The sequence below is a fragment of the Aegilops tauschii genome, chromosome 1, assembly GCF_002575655.3.
Source record: "Aegilops tauschii subsp. strangulata cultivar AL8/78 chromosome 1, Aet v6.0, whole genome shotgun sequence".
Classification (NCBI taxonomy): domain Eukaryota; kingdom Viridiplantae; phylum Streptophyta; class Magnoliopsida; order Poales; family Poaceae; genus Aegilops; species Aegilops tauschii.
Genome location: NC_053035.3, coordinates 102,804,831 through 102,826,930, shown reverse-complemented (window position 1 = coordinate 102,826,930; position 22,100 = coordinate 102,804,831). Strand labels below are relative to the sequence as shown.

Genomic DNA, 22,100 nt, shown 5'->3' with positions numbered 1-22,100 from the left:
AATCTCATAGTCAGAGGAATATGTATAAGTCATGAAGAAAGCAATAGCAATAAAACTAAATGATCATAACGCTAAGCTAACGGATGGGTCTTGTCCATCACATCATTCTCTAATGATTGATCCCGTTCATCAAATGGCAACACATGTCTATGGTTAGGAAACTTAACCATCTTTGATTAACGAGCTAGTCAAGTAGAGGCATACTAGGGACACTCTGTTTGTCTATGTATTCACACATGTACTAAGTTTCCGGTTAATACAATTCTAGCATGAATAATAAACATTTATCATGATATAAGGAAATATAAATAACAATTTATTATTGCCTCTAGGGCATATTTCCTTCAACTATATCCATGTGAGGGTGAAACATGGACGACAAAACTGCCCAGTTGCGGAACAGTCGTGGCCCTTGCATCATTATGTGTTCCCAATCCCCTAGGCGGAATGCCTGGAGGATAAATCAATTGGGGCCAACAGGTCTGAACCTTACTTGATGCACCGGGTTCCACGCAGCTCTCATGTCCTTTTAGAACGCAGCCTGACAGCAGTTTTTGCCGGTGTGAACCCTAGACAAAGCCAGCCACTGGGCGCTTTCTTGAAGTTTTGGGTCATCCTCATCAATCACCACATCCTCAAACTCCTCATCGTTAAGATCCAATTGATTGAAAAAACCTTCGAGATCGGACTTGGCAGCCACCGCGTCGCCGCCGCCGCCGCTCGTGGTCGAGTGAGCATCCGAGGGAGACGCCATCCAGTCAGGGCAGAGGGTCTACCCGTAGAGAGATTGAGGATCGCAGGCCTAGGTCTGCCTGATCGGTTGGGAACTCGGAGGCAATCGAGATCACCAAGGAGGAAGGAAACCCTAGCCGCCAGCGTAGGGGGAAAACACAGCTGAAGTATATTTCTAATATATTTTGTGTGAGGACACCATAGGAAAAACAAGTATCAAATTATTGGAAATTCTTTGAATCAAATTATTTATAAGAAAACCCTATGGGTATAGAGTCCCATGGGCTTCAGAATTAGCAAACGAAGTCACCTCAGGAACTTAAAAGCTAAGAGCATCTCCTACGGCGACCCGAAAATTTTCCCCGCATCCGTGTGCGGACAGATGGGTACCAGTCCACAGACGCGGATGTGGGAGGCTGCCATCTAACACTGCAGACATTTCAAATTCTTTTTCAACAAACCAGATGAAATTCATGTAAACTTGGCCGGATTTCATATAAACATGTCGAATTTCATACAAACCGGACGAAAACGATTACATTTTCGACATATTTTCAACTAAAAACAAAATCAGACTAGTCTACGGCCGGCGCGGCAAGTCTTCAACGTCGTCCCTATGACCGGCAGCAGTGAGCCGCGGAGGTATATGCTTCAGCGCAAAGGACGACTCGCTTCCCCATCGCTCATCAGAGTGAAACCGTCGTGTGATGCTTCAGCCGGAGGGGAAGGGTCCCTACGCTGCACGGAACAAAGTTGGTTCTTGGGTGAGGGGACTACGGTGACCGGCGAGAGGGCAAGACACCGGCTGTGTACACCGGTGGTGGCCTTCCTGGGACCCAACCGACAGCGGCCTCCCGTATTCTACTTCTCCTGTGGCGGACGGGGACACGCTGGCCAGCGACTCGTCGACCTCCGCTCATCCCGGCTTCTGTCTCTGCCTGCATGGCACGGTTGCAGGCACGGGAGATGTGGGACGACGCGGCGTCATCGATGGCAGCCACGATGCCCGTGCCGGCGTGGAGCAACTCGCCACTCCTCCTCGAGCCGCCCTAAAGGGACGAGTTGCTAAACCACGCATCGGCTTGAGGCGGCAATTGGCTCCGTCGGGCTAGGCAAGGTAGGTGGAACAGCGAGTTTCTCGCTCGTATTAGGCCGGCTCGGAGGGCCACCCTGGTGGCTTTTATGCCGGAGAACTGCTCTTCCTGCTCGTCGGATGCCATCGAAAGAGTGGAGAAAATGATGGAAGGAGAAGATGGGGAGTGACGAACTTGATGCTGCGATTTTTGTCCGACGTGTGGCCTCGTTTAAATAGAGGGCAGACCAGAGGAGCTTGCCCGACGTTGCGTTTAATGCCGACCCGCTCGTGAACGGACGTGTGGCCGAAGTAGGTTCTTTGGCTTCCACGCGGGTTTAATGGAGGCATTTGAATGCTGCGAGGAGGCGTGTTCAGCCGCGCGTGTAGCGGGCGGCGCCCTCGGCCGCCACGCCGCTTCAATGGCGGAGGCAGTAAGAGGTCGCGTCCGTCCTGAGCCGCTTTCAATATGAAGCGGCGCGCTCTATAGCGCATGAATGTGGGCAGCTGGCGCTGGGCAAAAACACGCGCGAGCGAGGGAGGAGGGGTTTGGATGGGCCAGGGCGGTCAGAAGCGGGAGTGACGCGGTCCGAACTCCCACAGAGTTCCCCACGTTTGTCTCCGGTTTGCGGGAGAAAACACATCCGGACCACGCCGCAGATCGATATAGGACCATGTTGGATGGCTTCCACGGTTCGGACGGCTGCGGAAGATTTGAGGGTGGGAAGCCCTAAGTTTTAGAAAAAAAATAACTTGAAAGCTAGCCGTCCTGTCGCACACATTTGCGGGCGTTCGATTTGGGGCGCGTTTGGTAGCATGCATTAAAGACCAACCAGGCTAATTACAGCCGTACAGAATCGTGTACTGCTGTTTGGCTTCAGAGAGGCTCTCAGTGTATCCAGGATCTCTTGCCAGTAGATTGTAATCCTATAATTTTGGAATAAAACTCCTCTTTGCCACAAAAAAAAACCCAACCAGGCTCTAGCGGGCTAAGTAGCAAGTTGTTTAGTTGCCTAGCTGTCACGTAGAAGCTGGTCCGCACGGAGCACCCTTAGCCTGGCTTGTGAGGAACGCTCAAATTGACAGTTTTTTCATATGTAGGCTGGGCCTAGTGCAATTTACATTAAAAAAATGTGAGCTAGGCTTGATACAAGCAATCAAACAACATGCAGGTAATGACCGAGCAATCAAAATGGGAACCTTTCGGTATCTCCGAGACCGTGTTTGGGAGAAGGTGAAGGGGTGGATGCAAAAACTCTTGTCTTATGCGGGGAAGGAGATCTTGATTAAAGCAGTGGCACAGGCGCTCCCGGTCTTCTCCATGGCATGTTTCAGGTTACCGAGAGGACTTTGTGAGAATATCACGAAGATTATCCGGCAGTTTTGGTGGGGCAGTAAGGCGGGGAAGCGCAAGCCCAGCTGGGTGGCTTGGGACGACATGGTCAGACCAAAACACCTTGGGGGTTTGGGATTCAGAGATATGGAAATTTTCAATCTAGCACTACTCGCCAGGCAAGCTTGGAGAATCTTGAGCAAGCCATCCTCTCTTAGTGCGAGGATTTTGAAGGCAGTATACTTCCCAGAGACTTCTTTGCTTGATGCAGAATTAGGAAGCAAGCCATCGCAAATATGGCGGGCAATACTTGATGGACGAGATATGTTGAGACATGGAATCATAAGAAGAATTGGCAATGGTCAGTCTACAGAAATTTGGAGACACAACTGGCTTCCGCGCCCGGGCATGATGAGACCAATTGTGTCTTTGATTAATAACCCTCCTGAGCTTGTTTCTGACCTGTTAATCCCAGCAACAGCATCCTGGAACGAAGCGCTAGTGCGTCAAGTTTTCTTACCTATAGATTCTGAGGCCATTTTGTCGATCCCCCTGTGTACTAGGAACATTGATGACTTCTGGTCATGGAGTGCTGACCAACGAGGTATGTTCACTGTCAAATCAGCCTACAAAATGATACTTCAAATGAAAATCACAAGGGAAAATTGGATTGAAGAGGCAGCGGGCGCGTCAGGTGATAACAGGGAAACAAGCGACTGGTCGAAGCTTTGGAAGATTGATGTTCCATCTAAACTGAAAATGTTCCTGTGGCGGCTGGCTAGATCTTCTATGCCTACTGCAGATCTTCTTCAGCATTGGAACATTGCTACCTCGGCGGCATGCAGATTATGCGGAGCTAGAGATTCTTGGAGACATGCGCTTATAAACTGCTCAATGGCAAGAAGCGTGTGGGCTTTAGCTGATGAAGAAATGGTGGAGTTAATGTGCTAGAATGAATCTGAAAACGCTAAGGAATGGATCTTCCAAATGAACAGCAAGTTATCGCATGATCAACTAGTGTGTATGGTGATCACGCTATGGGCTATATGGGGAGTGAGAAGGAAAGCAGTTTATGAGGATATCTTTCAAAGCCCAATGTCAACACACTCATATATTCAGTCCTACTGGAGTGATCTCCAAGTCTTGAAAAAACCGCACATTCAGCACTCACATCCCAGGCCAGTGAGGCCATCCCATTGGATCCAACCGCCGGAGCACTTGATGAAGGTGAATGTAGATGTTGCGGTTTCTGGACGACGAGGTGTAGGCTCAGTGGCAGCAATTTGCAGAAACAGAGATGGACTCTATCTAGGTGCTTCATCGGTGGTATTCAGAGGGATAACTGATCCGACAACTTTGGAAGCTCTAGCGACAAGGGAGGCCCTGGCATTGGCAGATGATCTAAACATACAAGCTATACATGTGGCTTCCGATTGCTCAGTGGTGATAGATGATCTCAAGAGAAGAAGCGGGGCTGGTTATGGGGCTATTATACATGAAATACTAAAGTACTCTACTAGTTTTACTTCGTGTAATTTTGTTCATGAATTTAGGAGCTCGAACGTCGAAGCTCACAATCTAGCAAAGCATGCACTAAAATTGGGGCTTGGTCGCCATGTTTGGTTGAGCCACCCTGGGGATCTTCATTTCGTCCATGTAAACTATGTGACGGATCAATAAAGCTTTGCTGATTGGGACGCGGCTAATCTGCACCCGAGCTGAACAGTAAAATCGAATTTTTTTTTCAAAAATTTCAAAAAAATTCAATTTGTTTTTGAGAGAAACATTGACAAAAGTTGTAAGTGCTTGCAAAAATTCGTCATGAAATCACATTCCTAAAAGGCGTGGCAAAAAAAAAACAGTACTCTGAAAAAAGCTACTTTCAAACGCATTTTGATGCACTGAATTTGTTTTTTTTTGCCACGCCTTACAGGAATGTGATTTCATGATGAATTTTTGCAGGCACTTTGAACTTTTGTCAATGTTTCTCTCAATCTTTTTTGGAATTTTATGATTTTTTTTATTTTTTTGGATTTTACTGTTCATGCGGGAGCATATGAGCTCGGGTACAGAATGGACTTTTCGTGCTGATTGTCTTAAAAAAAAAGGTAATGACCGAGAGATACTGAACCAGAAACTAACCAAACGCGTCCTTGTTGATTGCGGAGATGCCCCTACAACACGGGGAGTGCGAGTCAGACAGCACGGTAAATTCGCACGTCACGCCCTTCAAGGCAAAGCAATGGACGCGCTCTCTATTTCTCTCGCCATTACCTTTCTCGGCTCTGGTGGAGCCCGCTGGAGGGGAAAGTGCGTAATTGTTTAGCCTCTGCAGCTCCACCAAACTTCACTACCAGCTGCTTGCTCACCTTTCCTTTTCTTCTTTTCTTCATCTTCTTCCTCCCCTGCTCTGGTCACTTGTTTGGTGGGGACGAGCTCGCATTGCCTCCTCTTGCCGCCGTGCTTCGAGGGGCCATGTCGACAATGAAGGGCGTCGACGGCGAGTTCCTCGGCGTCGGCGACAAGGCGTACGTCCCCTCTCCTGCTCCCTAACCCCTCACCCTCTTTGCTGTTCCTTTTCTTCTTTTTCAGTTGTTCTCTCGGACTAGATTCCGGGCAAAGCTTGGATCAGCATTTGAATATGCCTCCCTGATTCCTTCTCTTCCCCCCTCTCATCTAATTTTACCCTTTCGCTTCAGAAAATGCCACTGTTCATTTTTTTTACCGGGGAGCAGCAGTACTGCAATAACGCTGCTCTGTTACTACTTAGATCTGTAAGAAAAGTAACTGCTTGGAACTCTCAAATCAGGGAATGAACGTGGAAATAAATGTTTGTGTCTTCAAAAGTTTTATGCATTAAGAAATATTGTTCTTCATTTTACCCCAGTGAAGTAAATGTTATGCAGTATAAATCTAGCTTAGGCTGTACAATTTTTTATTAAAATTTTTAACTTTAAATTAATACAATATTCCAGAGGGCTGGATATCTGGTGTATTATGGGCACCAATGTAGTCCCAATTGCAAAATCCTTGCATGGCAAGTTCTACACTGGGAACTGCTATATCATACTCCATGTAAGTCCTTCTCCAGGGTAGGCTGCTTCAGCTGTAAAATCGTACATTTTATTAGCCTATTTACATCACTGAGTAATTTCAAATGTTGTACAATGTTTCAGACAGCTGAAGTCAAGAGCGGAACTCGAAGGCATAATGTGCATTACTGGATAGGGGAGGAGGCCAAAGAGGTGTGTGTGTGTGTGTGTGTGTGTGTGTGTGTGTGTGTGTTACGACCACATCAATTAATTGGGCCCTCTTGTCACTCTTTTCTTAGCAATGCCTTTTGCTTATGACTTACTTTGTGTCCTGCTGTCCATCCTGCATTTTGGTCACCTAGGAAGATTGTTTGATGGCCTCTGACAAGGCCATTGAGTTGGATGCGGCGCTGGGCTCTCACGCGATCCAGTGCAGGGAAACACAGGGCGAAGAATCCGACAAGTTCTTGTCATACTTCAAACCATGCATCATCCCTGTACAAGGTAGCTTCTCTTCGCACTGGAGAAGATCTGGGGATGAATGCGACGGGACCACGATGTTTCGGTGCGAAGGAGAGCATGTAGCTCGTCTAAGAGAAGTAAAAATTGCTACACCAAAGAATTTCCAGCACATCTCAGTGAGTCAATGCAAGACTACTAACGACTGACAACTCTGATGATGTTTGTAGGTTCCATTTTCGCGGTCCTCTCTGGATCATAAGGCGGCATTTATAGTGGACACACCATCCAAGATTTTCCTTTTCAGCGGTTGTAATTCTTGCATACAAACAAGGGCTATGGCACTAGATGTCATAAAGCATCTGAGAGAAAACCGACACTGCGGCAGATGTGAGATCGGGATAATAGGTAGTGTTGAATGAAATTACATCTCCATTAGCAAGGATAGAATATTCTTAGGTTTTTATTTTTGTTTGTTACTGATTGTATAGAGGATGGAAAGCTTGCTAGTGATTCAGATGCTGGTGAGTTTTGGAACCTCTTTGGAGGCTATGCGCCTATTCCTCGTGATGTACCAGACGCAGCCAATGGGGGACCGATGACTACCTCACCCAAGAAACTTTTTTGGTGACTTCCCCCGCTTAATTCAGACTCCATTTGTAACCTTGAGTTAGTATGTAAAACTATATTTGTAAACTTTCCTGTATGTAGGATTAACAAGAGAATCCTTGTTCCCATGGAGACACACGTTTTAGAAAGAGAAATGCTGAAGTCCGACAGAAGTTACATACTGGACTGTGGAACTGAAATATTCTTGTGGATAGGGATGACAACACTAGTTTCAGAGAAGAAGACATCTGCTACCGCATTAGAGGTAAGCATAAGGATACCTGATTATTTTCCTTTTTCCTTTTTGCTATCATTGCATATCTGCTAGTTATTTTGTAGGCTAACTTGGTAGGAAAGTTCCTACCAGAACCACAATTGTTTTCTTAATATGCTCATATGCATATATTTGTTATCTTCAGAAAATATATAGTTCAGATGAGTTACAACCATACAAGAAACAGATGAGGGGTGCTAACATGTTTGATTAGTGGTATCTACTTTAGTCTTTCCATAAGCTTGAAACAAATTCTTATTTTTGTAGGAGTACGTACACTTACAAGGCAGATCATCAATTGGCCGCACTGTTATAATGACTGAAGGTCATGAAATTGTCGATTTTAAGCTGCATTTTCAGCATTGGCCTAAGAATGTTGTGCAGAAGTTGTACGAGGCAGGGCGGCAGAAAGTGGCAGGTGTGAGGACCATAGTAATTTTCTGTAACTATTGGTTTCATTAAATCTGCGAATATCATGGCAAGGTCTAATGCAGAATTGTGTTGCAGCAATTTTCAAGCATCAGGGATATGATGTTGCAGAAATTCCAGATGATAAACCTCGGCAGCTCATCAGTAGTAATGGTTGTCTGAAGGTAAAATTCATTGCCTAGATGCGATGCATGCGTGAATCCGTCTTTTAACAAAATAGGATATACCACAGGTTTGGCTGGTGGACCGTGGTTGTGTAACACTCCTTTGCACCGAGGAGCAGGAGCAACTTTACAACGGAGATTGCTATATCATACAGTACAGCTACGCTGAAGATGGAAAAGATTATCATCTGTTCCTTGCTTGGTTTGGACAAGATAGTGTACAGGTTTACTCTTTGCTAGTCTTGCGTAAATCAAAGGCACTTTTTCATATTTTCCCTTGCTAAGGAACACTTTCACCAATCAGAAATTAAAGCCATAACATGGTCAGCTGCAGCCATGCTACTGAGATAGTGATTGATTCTGTTTACGCATATAGCATGTTGTCAGTAGTTTGCATGTTACTTAAATTAGTTTGTGAATTTGGCTGCAGGAAGATAGAGTTGCCACAGTTTCATTGATGTCAAGCATGGCTGATTCAGTCAAAGGACGTGCAGTTGTGGTGAGCTAATTCACTCCTTAATCCCACTCTAAATCCTAGCGTTGACAAACAAAAATAAAAACAGAGTCTTTGCCATGCTATTCAAGTATCACTCAATTGCGAAGTGCAATTTCAGGGGCAAGTGCTTGAGGGCAGAGAACCAGAGTTGTTTTTCCTAGTATTCAAGTCATTGATCATATTCAAGGTATACTTCTCATGTTGCGTGGTTCATGTACTTGGATGTTAATGAAGGGATGCATACTACTTGGATATGAATGCTGGAGTTTCTCATCTTCGTTCGCAGGGTGGCAGGAGTACTGCATATAAGAACTCTATTCTGCAGAAAAGCAATAGAACTGAACAGTACCAGAAAGATGGGGCTGCATTATTCCGGGTTCAAGGGCTGAGACCTGATTGCATACAAGCCATTCAGGTTCATCTGGTGAGTTTGGGCAAAACCAGAATACAAATGCATATTCAGAGTTAGCCTTTTACGCCAAATCACACTTAAATATCATTTAATCCTCTGCTGTTCTAAATCATCCTATGGTTACTGGATTACTTACTGAATTGCAGGCCGCAAGTTCGCTTAATTCGTCACACTGTTACATTTTGCAAGACGGCGCTTCTTTCTTTACGTGGCTAGGAAGTCTTTCTTCACCCAGTGACCATGTTCTACTTGATAGAATGATGGATAAGTTGTGTGTAAGGATAACACTGCAAACAAACCCCTTTGTGTCTTATTACAATATTTCTATAGATTGTAATGTATTCCCCTTATGGACTATATTTAGTGCTATTTTGCAGCCACTGAAGCAATCATTGTTAGTAAGAGAAGGTTCTGAACCTGACCGTTTCTGGACAACATTAGGAGGAAGATCAGAATACTCCAAAGAAAAGTGTGTCAAGGGTTGGCCAACAGATCCACATCTGTATACGTGTACTTTTCAACAATGTGTGTGCAACAATGTTATATATTTTTCCTTCCAATAGCCTCTGCGCATAAGATCAGTTCTGACCCTGCTATATGATTGTTTTCAGGTCTGTTCAAGGTTAGTGCTATTTTACAATGAACCACAAGAAATGAAGGATACATCCGACTCGTACCTTGTTGATTTCTGTTGAAAAGGTTGAATAGTTTCTTATGGTATTCCATTCTTCCAGGCAAAGGAGGTATTCAGCTTCTCGCAGGATGATCTGGCAACTGAGGAGACGTTGATACTGGACTGCGGCGAAGAAATCTTCGTCTGGGTTGGACTTCACTCAGGTGTCACGTCCAAGGAGCACGCCCTCGACTTCGGCAAGGTCATAGTGTTTCCAACTTGTGATTATGCGACGGGGAAATCACAAAACTCAGTGTGCTTCTCCATTACCTGCAGATGTTCCTTCAGGCAGGCATTGCTCGGGATGGACCACGGTCGATCAATGACACAACCGTGTATGCTGTCGCGGAAGGGGATGAACCTGCATTTTTCACCAGCTTCTTCAACTGGGATAGCTCAAAACAAGCTGCAGCTGTAAGTGCTACTGAAGTGCACATCAATGCTGGCTTCATTTTGAGTTGTTCACAAATCTCATAAAATGTGGCTGCCCACTCGATCAATTCTAGATCAATCTAATGACTAGTTTCTCTATTTGTTGCATGTAGATGCTGGGCAACTCATTTGAGAGGAAGCTGGCAATGCTGAAAGGGCTTTCACCAAAAATGGAGGTTATAGTTTATTACCTTATCTCACTAATTTCCTTCAAAACAACCTGTCTCAACAGTAAAAATTTGCCTGAAGACTAATAGTTTAACTATCAGCTGAAAACAATCTGTCACCGTGCATACTCAATGGAAACCACATTTATGAAATTTGGGGAAAATCTAACAGAACATTTTATACAAGGGGGGTGATATTCTATAAACCTGTTAAATGCCGGAATTAAATTTCATCGCATTTCGAGGATATAAAAATTCTACGTGAATAGTGATTTAATACTACTGTTCATAGCAGCATTTATTTCATTGCTTGCCAATACCATAACTTCCAAAATGAAATTGCTAGCCCCTTTAAAACTAATAAAATTAGACATAGTTACAGTCTGACGTTTGCCAACTGTTTTCAATCTTAAAATGGCCCTCCTTCTGTGACAGACACCGGACAGGAGCTTGCGCAAGTCTTCGTCGCGAAGACAGGAGATATCGTCAGAGCCAACAACACCGGAGCAGCAGCAGCAGCAGCCGGCGGCGGCGAGGAGGACGTTTGGGTCTGCCTCTGCCGGGAGGACCGCTAGGGAGAGACTGCCGCCACCTTCATCCGCAGCGTCGGCGTCGCCGGCAACACCATCCTGGTCTCTCAAGAGCCGCGCGTCGTCGTCGCCGTCGACGCCAGCAACGGCGCGGCGGCTCTTCCCTTCCTCCTCGCTGCACGCGCCGGGGACAGCGGCCGCACATCTCCCCTCCCCTACGGCCATAGGGAGTCCTGGTCGACGACGGTGAGCAGAGCTCCCTGGTGCACACCGGAGGAGGATAGGTGAAACCTGTACCTGTACCGTAACATACGCCCGATATTTGCTTGCCCTAGGGGATGAACTGCAGTCAAAGTCCTCCATCAGAGAACGTGATTTCGCCTCGTCCTAGGCTAATCAGAACGAAAATGTCATAAAACTAGTACTCCCTCCGTTCGTTTTTATAAGATGTTTTGGACAGCCAGCTTTGAACTATTTTGGGCATTGTCCGAATGTTCTAAAACGTCTTATAAAAATGAAGAGAGAAAGTATCGTGCATGCCAACTAAGTATTTTTGGTGAGATGGCACACATTTAAGTATCATGGTATGAAACCGTATGAAGTAAGATGCATAGTAATAAATTGAGTAACTATGATATCAAGATATTGTTGGGGAACATAGTAATTTCAAAAAAATTCCTACGCACACGCAAGATCATGGTGATGCATAGCAACGAGAGGGGAGAGTGTTGTCCACGTACCCTCGTAGACCGTAAGCGGAAGCGTTATGAGAACGCGGTTGACGTAGTCGTACGTCTTCACGATTCGACCGATCCAAATACCGAACACATGGCACCTCTGAGTTCAGCACACGTTCAGCTCGGTGACGTCCCACGAACTCCGATCCAGCAGAGCTTCGAGGGAGAGTTCCGTCAGCATGACGGCGTGATGACGGTGATGATGATGCTACCGACGCAGGGCTTCGCCTAAGCACCACTACGATATGACCCAGGTGGATTATGGTGAGGGGGCACCGCACACGGCTAAAAGATCAACTGATCAACTTGTGTGTCTATGGGGTGCCCCCTCCCCCTTATATAAAGGAGTGGAGGAGGGGGAGGGGCCGGCCCTCCTAGGCGCGCCCCAAGGGGAGTCCTACTCCCACCGGGAGTAGGACTCCAACCCTTCCAAGAGTAGGAGTAGGAGAGAGGGGGAAGGAAAGGGGGGCGCCCCCCCTCCTTGTCCAATTCGGACTAGAGGGCGAGGGGGCACGTGGCCTGCCCTGGCCGCCCCTCCTCTTCTCCACTAAGGCCCAATAGGCCCATTACACTCCGGGGGGGGGGGGGGGGGGGTGTTCCGGTAACCCCCCGGTACTCCGGTATTTGTCCGAACTTGCCCGGAACCTTTCCGAAGTCCAAACATAGTCATCCAATATATCGATCTTTATGTCTCGACCATTTCGAGACTCCCCGTCATGTCCGTGATCATATCTGGGACTCCGAATTACCTTCGGTACATCAAAACACATAAACTCATATTACCGATCGTCACCGAACGTTAAGTGTGCGGACCCTATGGGTTTGAGAACTATGTAGACATGACCGAGACTCGTCTCCGGTCAATAACCAATAGCGGAACCTGGATGCTCATATTGGCTCCTAAATATTCTATGAAGATCTTTATCGGTCAAACTGCATAACAACATACGTTGTTCCCTTTGTCATCGGTATGTTACTTGCCCGAGATTCGATCGTCGGTATCTCAATACCTAGTTCAATCTCGTTACCGGCAAGTCTCTTTACTCATTCTGCAATACATCATCCCGCTACTAACTCATTAGTTGCATTGCTTGTCAGGCTTATTGTGATGTGCATTACCGAGAGGGTCCGGAGATACCTCTCCGACAATTGGAGTGACAAATCCTAATCTTGATCTATGCCAACTCAACAAGTACCATCAGAGACACCTGTAGAGCACCTTTATAATCACCCAGTTACGTTGTGACGTTTGGTAGCACACAAAGTGTTCCTCCGATATTCGGGAGTTGCATAATCTCATAGTCGTAGGAACATGTATAAGTCATGAAGAAAGCAATAGCAATATACTAAACGATCGAATGCTAAGCTAACGGAATGGGTCAAGTCAATCACATCATTCTCTAATGATGTGATCCCGTTAATCAAATGACAACTCATGTCTATGGCTAGGAAACTTAACCATCTTTGATTCAACGAGCTAGTCAAGTAGAGGCATACTAGTGACACTTAGTTTGTCTATATATTCACACATGTACTAAGTTTCCCAGTGCCAGCTGCTGTTTTTTGCTTGTTTTTGGTTTCGTAGAATATCAATACCAAACGAAGTCCAAATGCCATGAAACTTTTTGGAGATTTTTTCTGGACATAATGAACACTTGAAGTTTCGGGAGAAGACCAGACGTGGGAGCATGGGCCCACCACCCACCAGGGTGGGCCCAGGGGGTAGGCGCGCCCTGATGGGTGGTGGGGCCCCTGAGGCTCCGTCTGACCTAATTCCGCCTCTATAAATACCCATAAATCCCAAAACCCCCGGGGGAGTCCACGAAATACTTTTTCCGCCGCCGCAAGTTCCAGAACCACGAGATCCAATCTAGAGGCCTTTTTGGCACTCTGCCGGAGGGGGAAACAATCACGGAGGGGTTCTTCATCAACCCTTGCTGCCCCTCCCATGATGCGTGAGTAGTTTATCACAGACCTACGGGTCCATAGTTAGTAGCTAGATGACTTCTTCTCTCTCGATGTTCTTCAATACAATGCTCTCCTAGATGTTCTTGGAGTTCTATCCGATGTAATTCATTTTTACGGTGTGTTTGTTGAGATCCGATGAATTGTGAGTTTATGGTCATATCTATCCATGAATATTATTTGGGTTTTCTCTGAACTCTTTTATGCATGATTAATATAGCCTCGTATTTCTTCTCCAATTTATTGGTTTGGTTTGTCACACATCCTTGTTGCTACATTGACACACATCAAATCCAACATTGACATTGTTTATCCCAAGATTTATGTTGCTACATCGGCCTCATGGTGAACTGCGGTATAGTGATTACCTAAACATAAGATTACGTAAGACAATCGAGGCACTTTTAGTAAACAAAGGACATGAGAGGCCCGGGAAGTGCCACAAATACAAAGCTACATTGCGGAGGGGGGTGGTAAGAATGGAGTAGCTCCTTGCGTAAAAGAGAGAGCAGATGCTATGATGCATGGCTCTGTCGACCACTCAAGTTTGGAGAAGATGAAGAGAACATCAAAATCCATCAATGCATATTGATCCCTTGAGCGAGTGGAACTAGGAAAAAATGAAGAGGAAGGGCAACAGTGGAGGAGATAAAGGATACTATCGACAAGATGCCACTCTATGCAAAAAACTAAAAAATAATAATGACATGGCTTCACCAAAGTTCTAAAGGAAGTAGATCGTAAGTATATGCACAAGCGAAATGCTAACTCATAAATGTTTAGTTGGTAAGAAACTAGTATGCACTAAATGTAGTTGATTCAACAACATTTTCACAACTTCATCATGTGTTTCAACTACATTTTTCATGTGTTTCAACTACATATATCGCTCGTTCAACAACAATGTTTCAACTGCATCGCGTGTTTCAGTTACACTTTTAAAACTGCATCGTCTATTCTAGCTACACTATATGAATTGCGATGTTTTGGACACAATTTTTTTTCAACTTCACTTATTCAACTCTATCATCTTAACCTCAAGTGTGTCTGACTGCTCCCTTTTTGTTTTCGTTGATTTGTTGGCCACCCTTCTTCCTCCTCTAGTGGTTTCCTCTTCCAACTGACCCATTTGTATCGTCGGGAGCACCACCACCTCCACCCTAACTGACAACATTGTTGCACATTGCCCCACTACCCTTTCTTATCTGATATGCTGCCGCTCATGCCTTTCCTCTAATTCCCACCCACCGTGCCATATATTCTGTCGTTGATGACCACACACCTCTCAATTTGAACCTACCAACCCTCTGCTAGTCCTCCATGCAGATGTCGAGGCCAGCAACATCGTTTCTATCTCGGGCACATTGGAGACGCCGCGGCTGGCCGTCTCACCTTTGCAATTTCTTTTTCAACCTCTTCTCTACCGAAATCGACTGAAACGATTTCCCGAGGATTAGCAAACACGAACAAATTAATGTACCTCCCCAAATGGACCACATAAAGTACCACTACAAAATACTCAAATCAAACAAAGTACATAAGCACAACACATACAATCTCAGTGTTCTCCATAGACATGAAATCCTCCGGGGACATGTATGTCTCACTTGAATCTAGGCAGTCGACTGAGGGTGACCACCTCCCGGTCCTGCGTGGCAAACTCGCTCGAGGCCATCTGCACCACGTCGATGTCATCAGGGTCGCTACCGCTACCACTACCTCCAGCAGAGCCGCTCGGACAAGCCGCGTCCATGCTGTAGTAGTAGGACCAATCACTAGCTCCACCACCCATGTTGCCCAGTTGGTTGTTGGCAGAGGACTCATGGTGCATCTCTGCCACCGCCTTCAAGTTGCTTGTCGGGAGGGTATGTTGTCCCGTGAACGCGGACATGTTCATGCTTGCATTGACTGCCTGCTGGATGTCTTGCTCACTAACCATCTGCGTTGGCAACAGACCGTAGGACAGGAAATGGTTCAGGTGTGCATTGGGAGGGATGTAGTGTGAGTACCCCTTGTTTTGCCCATCGACAACATTCAAATCCGGCGCCCAGTACTGCATGTTGGTCGGGTTTGGGTGGTAGTACATACCAGTCATGGCCGGATTGGGGTAGGTCTGGTGCGCCTGCGTGGTAGGGGCGATGATGATGGTAGCGTCTCTACGGGCCATCCCCATCTTCTCACCGTGCTCTTGGTCATGATACAATGGTGGGGACACCAGAGGTGTCTCCGCTGGTGGTCCAGTGTGCGGCTCCAGGCTGCGGATGTACTCCGCAAGAAGGGAGAGCTGGCTAGGAGGTGGCTGCTTGCTGTTCCTCTTCTTGAGCTGGCGCTTTGCGTTCAGACTACGCTTGGTGGCATTGTAGTTGTTCTTGACGGCGTTCTCCGACCGGTCGGAGAGTAGCCGGGCGATCACCGACCAGCGGTTCCCCCAAGTCTGATGCAACTCGATCAGATCCATGTCTTCCGCGTCGGTCCAGATTTTCCTCTACAAGGGAAGTATTCATGAGTTCATTAATTATGATAAAACATTCAGTTGAAGTACAATTGAGCACAACACAACAAACCGAAAGTAGTATCTACTACCTTTACCCAGAAGCATTATATTTTTAGAAGTCAATCGAGAGTCACTTTTCTACCATGCAGGGATATGCCGTGCATGCATCCACCATTCATCATTGCTTTCAGATTTATCTTACCTTATTTTGTTGTTGGCAAATTTTGTGTTGTTTAAGAGTACTAAAATTTTATTAAAATATGTATCTTGTTTCATAGTGCATCATAATCTTTTCTCGTGTACCAACAAATAACAATGCACTTGTTTCAGATCAGATTTGCTGGTATGTAATGGAACATTACGTTTCACTTTGAAACAAAAGAAAAAACTAATTCAACACTCTAAAACAAGATATATAAAATTCGCCAAGATCAGAAAACATAGCTAGGATCTCAAATTATCTAAGGAACCTCAAAGTATCTCAGGAATCTATTGGTTAGAGAACTTCCAGCTAAGCCTAATACTCTCACAAAATTGATTTATGCCACATATAAATAGATGAAATGGTGGAATGAGCCTGATAGAAAAATGGAAAGAAAAAAGTTAGTATGTGAATAATTATTTGGAGAGGATCGACCCATACAAAAAAATGACATGGCTATTTATTTTGCATTTATCTTATTAAAAATTACACATATTTCACGTGTGCTACAATTTTGGGAATCGATATTATGCAATTTGAGGTGCCCAAGATTTACAAAACTTAAAAAAAAACAGTTAGCAATATCGATTATATCACAAGTGCAAGTGTCATTTTTATTTATAGGTTTTGTGCTCTTTTCGTTGGAACAAGGAAACATATTTACCTTTCTATTGATTAACAAGAGAACTTCGTAAAATAAGAACCACAAAGACACCAAATTACTCTCCTACATTACACTACTCAAAAATGCTTAGCCCCCCAATATCCCAAAGAGGCTCCTCGTCTTGGATGAGGTAAACAATGACCGCCATCAGCATCACTTTATTTCGAAAGACACATGCGTTCCTTTCCTTCGAAATATCCCATCGAACAAGAAGGAGCAAAGAATATAGAGATTTCCTCGGCTACGAATTATTGAGGAGGATTTCTTTCCACCAAGACTTCATCATCTCAAAACAATGACAACGCATCATACTAGCATGAAGACGAAGATAAGAGATCATGTCGTTCCAAACTTGAGGCAAGAACCGATACTTGATGACGAGGTGAGGCACTAATTCTTGCACTTGGTTGCAAAGAGGGAACCAGTCGCAATTTGGTCACTGTCGACGTTGCAACCTCTATCCTTCAATCCTATTTTTGATGGATAACCAAGCAAAGAACTTACATTTTAGGACGGCCAAACCTTCCAAGCTGTGTCATGCAAATTGGATCAGATGAGGCTGACGAACTGAGCCGTGTAAGCCGACGAGCCAGTATAATTCCCATCGTTGGTCAACTTTCTCATGGTTGTATCTGGGATGTTTGGTTGGATGAAGACATGCATTGGCAAGTTTGTCTTACAGAATGATGAATTATTGGATGTGCTCTAGCTTCAGGCCTCCTTGACTACCACTATGTAGAACCCAAAACTTATCTCTTAAAACCATGTCCACAATGCAACCTTTCTTGTGGATTTTTTAAATGGTGCTATATCTTTATGCATCACTCCCTCCAGCCATGAGGACTCCCAAAATTTGGCTTTAGTTCTATTACTAGTCATACCTAAGTGGTCGCCACTAATAGATCACTTCATCATTGTTGCATGACATCCCCATACTGCACCCCACCCTCTGCTGGCCATCCTAGTCAAGCCATAACCATAGTAAGTGAAGCACGAGGGCAAACTTCCAAGATTAAGAATTTCTGGGCCAACAAACTCCTCCAACTTGCAAAATTGCTCCTAGTTAATTTCACTTGCCTTCTGTCACTTTGTTTATCCTCACCCAAAGATAGGCACACCTCAAGCTATCAATCTTCTTAAAAACCTCCACCAGGAGGTCAAACAGTGTAAGATGGTGTATGGCCACAGCCGTGAGCACCACCTTGACCAAGAACATGCGGCCTGCATTATGAAAATGTTTCCCTCTCCAAGGTGCTAATTTCCCAGCGGCTTAATCTTCAAACTATTGCAAGTGGACCGTCCTTAATATTTTGACCATGAGGGATAGTGCAAGGTAACATATGGGGAAGGATAAGAAACATGTCGGGAAGGACTAGAGTATGTCATCAAGGTTGGTGTTATTGCACCAGATAGGTGAAACATGGATCTTTCTGCAATTTGTAACAAGGCTGATAGTATATCCAAAAGAGGCAACCGTGGTGGCGAGGAATTGGACTTGTTGCTTGATAGGGGCACATAAAACAACCACATTATCAAGGTAAAGGGAACCACAATGCTCGTGCGATGCCCATCAAGAGGATGAAGTTTTCCTTAGGTCATATACTTGCTAAATACATGGTGCAGCACGTCAATGGCGAGCTAAAAGAGAAAAGGGGACAGTAGACCCCTAAAAATGCCACAACCATGCTTGATCTGATCCTCGGTAATCCATTGAGAAAAACTCAAGAAGAAGTCGAGGAGGGGAGGGTTGAGATCCATCCCCGGATGTGGCCTTTGAAGCCATGTTGACTAAACATTTCTGTAAAATGGCCCCACCTAAAGGAATCCAAGGCCTTCTTTATGTTGAGCTTGAAGAGGAGCATGTGTGTCTTGATGTGGTAAAATCTTCTAGCCACATTGGGCACATAAATGAGTTATCGTGGATGCTTCTCCTCTTAATGAAAGCAATTTGTGCAATGGAAACAATATCATTCATCTGTAGAGCCAACCTCATGTAAAGAGTTTTGTCAATGAGCTCGGCCACATCATGCATAAGGCTAATAAGCCCAAAATACTCATTCGGTGAACAAAGGGATCAGGTCATGGGAACCAAGCAACAAATCTCAAGGATCGCAGGTATTAAAGAGGGGGATGCTAATGAAGGAAATATGCCCTAGAGGCAATAATAAAGTTGTTTTCTATATTTCCTTATATCATGATAAATGTTTATTATTCATGCTAGAATTGTATTAACCGGAAACTTAGTACATGTGTGAATACATAGACAAAACAAAGTGTCCCTAGTATGCCTCTACTAGACTAGCTCATTAATCAAAGATGGTTAAGTTTCCTGACCATAGACATGTGTTGTCATTTGATGAACGGGATCACATCATTAGGAGAATGATGTGATGGACAAGACCCATCCGTTAGCTTAGCATAATGATCGTTAAGTTTTATTGCTATTGCTTTCTTCATGACTTATACATATTCCTCTGACTATGAGATTATGCAACTCCCGAATACCGGAGGAACACCTTGTGTGCTATCAAACGTCACAACGTAACTGGGTGATTATAAAGATGCTCTACAGGTGTCTCCGAAGGTGTTTGTTGGGTTGGCATAGATCAAGATTAGGATTTGTCACTCCGAGTATCAGAGAGGTATCTATGGGCCCTCTCGGTAATGCACATCACTATAAGCCTTGCAAGCAATGTGACTAATGAGTTAGTTACGGGATGATGCATTACGGAACGAGTAAAGAGACTTGCCGGTAACGAGATTGAACTAGGTATTGAAAGTGCGTTATATGGACTAGAGGGGGGGGGGTGAATAGGCGATTTTTATGAATTCTTCACTGAGGAATTTGCCAGTGAGGAAATTCCTTAGCGAAGAACTACTTGCAGCGGAATAAGTACTCAAAAGTATGCATAGCAGAACACAAGCATGGTCATCATGATGAAATGAAGACAAGCATAGAGTACAGAAAGCGTAAACACAGGATAACACAGGATGAAGACAAACAGACTGAAGAAACTGAACTGAGGAAATTGAGAAAGTCTTCAGTCAAAGTCTTCAAACACATATATGACAAGCACACAACACAGTTATGAGGAAATGAAAGAGTTGAGGAAATAGAACCAGTTGGCTTGGTGAAGACAATGATTTGGTAGACCAGTTCCAACTGCTGCCTCAGTTGTACATCTGGTTGGAGCGGCTAGGTATTTAAACCTGAGGACACACAGTCCCGGACACACAGTCCTCACCGTATTCTCCTTGAGCTAAGGTCACACAGACCTCGCCCAATCACTCATGGTAAGTCTTCAGGTGACTTCCAAACCTTCACAAACTCGGTCACTCGGCGATCCACAATTCCTCTTGGATGCTCTAGACCATGACGGCTAACCGTCTGGAAGAAGCACAATCTTCAAAGGTAACAAGCGTCGGATCCACGCAGGATCAGTCTTTTCAGTGATGCTCAATCACTTTGGGTTTGTAGGTGTTTGGGTTTAGGTTTTCCTCACTTGATGATTTTCACTCAAAGTCCTCGGAGGATGGGATGCTCTCAAATGACAAGTGTCAGTTTCTCTCGGAGCAGCCAACCAGCTAGTGGTTGTAGGGGCGGCTATTTATAGCCTAGGGAGCAGCCCGACATGATAAGACATAAATGCCCTTCAATGATATGACCGTTAGGTGGGTAGATATTTTGGGACAGCTGGCGCATAGCAAAGCAACGGTCGGAAATTTGAGTATCAAATTCCTCAGGGCTATCATGTTCCTCACTGTGTAGGCAATTCGCACTGGCGAATTCCTAACTCCTTAGTCAGAACAAATTCCTCAGAGACCAGAAGAACTTCGTCTCTGTCACTGAAGAATATGACTAAACTGCATGAGATTTCCAATGGCTTCACTCGAAGGGATTGGTAGGTGTAGGATTTTGAGTTGAGCATCACATGGAAAATTTTCCTTAGTATTTCCTCGACCCCCTTTAATAGTACGGTGTTTCCTATGACTCAAGAAAGAGAAAATGAAACTACGAAAACAAAAGTCTTCACGCTTCATGTTCCTCAAATGAATACCAAGTCTTCAAGGTCACACCAATTTCTTCACTTTCAAAGTCTTCAGAAAGTCTTCAGAAATCCAAAGTCTTCAGTCGAAGAACTTCATTTTTAGGGGTCGACTTTCTCTGTAAATATCAAACTCCTCATAGACTTATAGACCTGTGTACACTCATAAACACATTAGTCCCTTAACCTATAAGTCTTCAATACACCAAAATCACTAAGGGGCACTAGATGCACTTACAATCTCCCCCTTTTTGGTGATTGATGACAATATAGGTTAAGTTTTCAACGGGGATAAACATATGAGGTGTAAATACTGATATTGAGGAATTTGATTGCAAGATATAGAAGAACTCCCCGTGAAGATGTGCATAGTGAGGAATTTGCTTTTGAAGCAATGCACACTTGGAGAGTAAAATCATGGAGATCTCCCCCTATATCTTGTAACTCATACACGCATTTGACATAATATATGAAGAATTTGAAATGCATGATGAAATATGGTGACTGATGTAATTCAACATGCGTGCAATAACATTAACGAGGAATAAGCATGCAGAAGAAACAACAAAAGTATCAGGCCACCATAGAGTTTAAGTTTACAACTCGATCCAACAAAGTCATCAGAAGAACGAGAGTTGTAACTTAGAAAAAAACGCCCATATAGATAGACCCGCTTGAAGACTAACTCAAATTTCTCCCCCTTTATCATCGAATGACCAAAAGGTTCGAAAATGAGGACTAACGCCCCTGAAGAATATCAAGTTGATGAAGGAGCGCCAGCGTTGTTGGGGTCGTTTGTTGATGTAGGGCCTGCCGCAGTGTCGTCCAAGTCTTCATGCTCGTCGGTGTCACGCGATGAAGAATAGGAGTTGGCCACCAAGGACGGAACCTTGACCTTCTTGTATTTCTTCGGTGGAGGTGCAGACCAGTCAAAGTCCTCCTTGAGACCCATTTTCTTCAGATCTTCTGTGCTATAAATGTGCGACAGAACAGCCCAGGTGCGGTTGAGGGTTTCATGAAGGTAGTAATGGTTTTTCTTCACTGCATTGTGGGTAGCAGTCATGTTGTGAAGAATTGAACCAAACTGACGCTTGACCCATTTGTGATTGTGATCAACCTTCTGGTGAAGACTGAGGAGAAGCTCATGGTCAGTCATCACCCTGGGAGCTGTGCCTTGA

At 44.7% G+C, this 22,100-nt stretch overlaps 1 protein-coding gene and 1 pseudogene across 3 annotated transcripts; one reads left to right on the top strand and one right to left on the bottom strand.

Annotated features, from left to right (window-relative positions):
* Nucleotides 1–5,413: 5,413 nt before the first annotated feature.
* LOC109759832 (villin-1) lies at nt 5,414–11,443 on the top strand. 3 transcript variants are annotated; one of them, XM_073509302.1, is made up of 19 exons: nt 5,438–5,665; nt 6,113–6,212; nt 6,314–6,382; nt 6,532–6,768; nt 6,859–7,036; nt 7,120–7,255; nt 7,340–7,502; nt 7,779–7,929; nt 8,019–8,104; nt 8,173–8,328; nt 8,535–8,603; nt 8,719–8,787; nt 8,887–9,024; nt 9,377–9,410; nt 9,624–9,634; nt 9,747–9,887; nt 9,962–10,099; nt 10,231–10,293; nt 10,720–11,443. In XM_073509302.1, exons 1-19 carry the CDS (start codon nt 5,613–5,615, stop codon nt 11,062–11,064), a joined length of 2,337 nt encoding a protein of 778 aa, XP_073365403.1. In that variant the 5' UTR covers nt 5,438–5,612; the 3' UTR covers nt 11,065–11,443. The 3 variants fall into 3 exon arrangements, 2 of the variants coding, with proteins under 2 accessions (XP_073365402.1, XP_073365403.1); XR_012203545.1 differs by lacking the exons at nt 10,231–10,293; nt 10,720–11,443 and adding an exon at nt 9,159–9,287 and having other exon boundaries at nt 9,390–9,537; nt 9,624–9,887; XM_073509301.1 differs by lacking the exons at nt 9,624–9,634; nt 9,747–9,887; nt 9,962–10,099; nt 10,231–10,293; nt 10,720–11,443 and adding an exon at nt 9,159–9,287 and having other exon boundaries at nt 5,414–5,665; nt 9,390–9,619.
* A 3,676-nt stretch (nt 11,444–15,119) lies between these two features.
* The window catches only part of LOC109759831 (uncharacterized), a 51,726-nt pseudogene continuing 44,745 nt past the window's right edge, over nt 15,120–22,100 (bottom strand).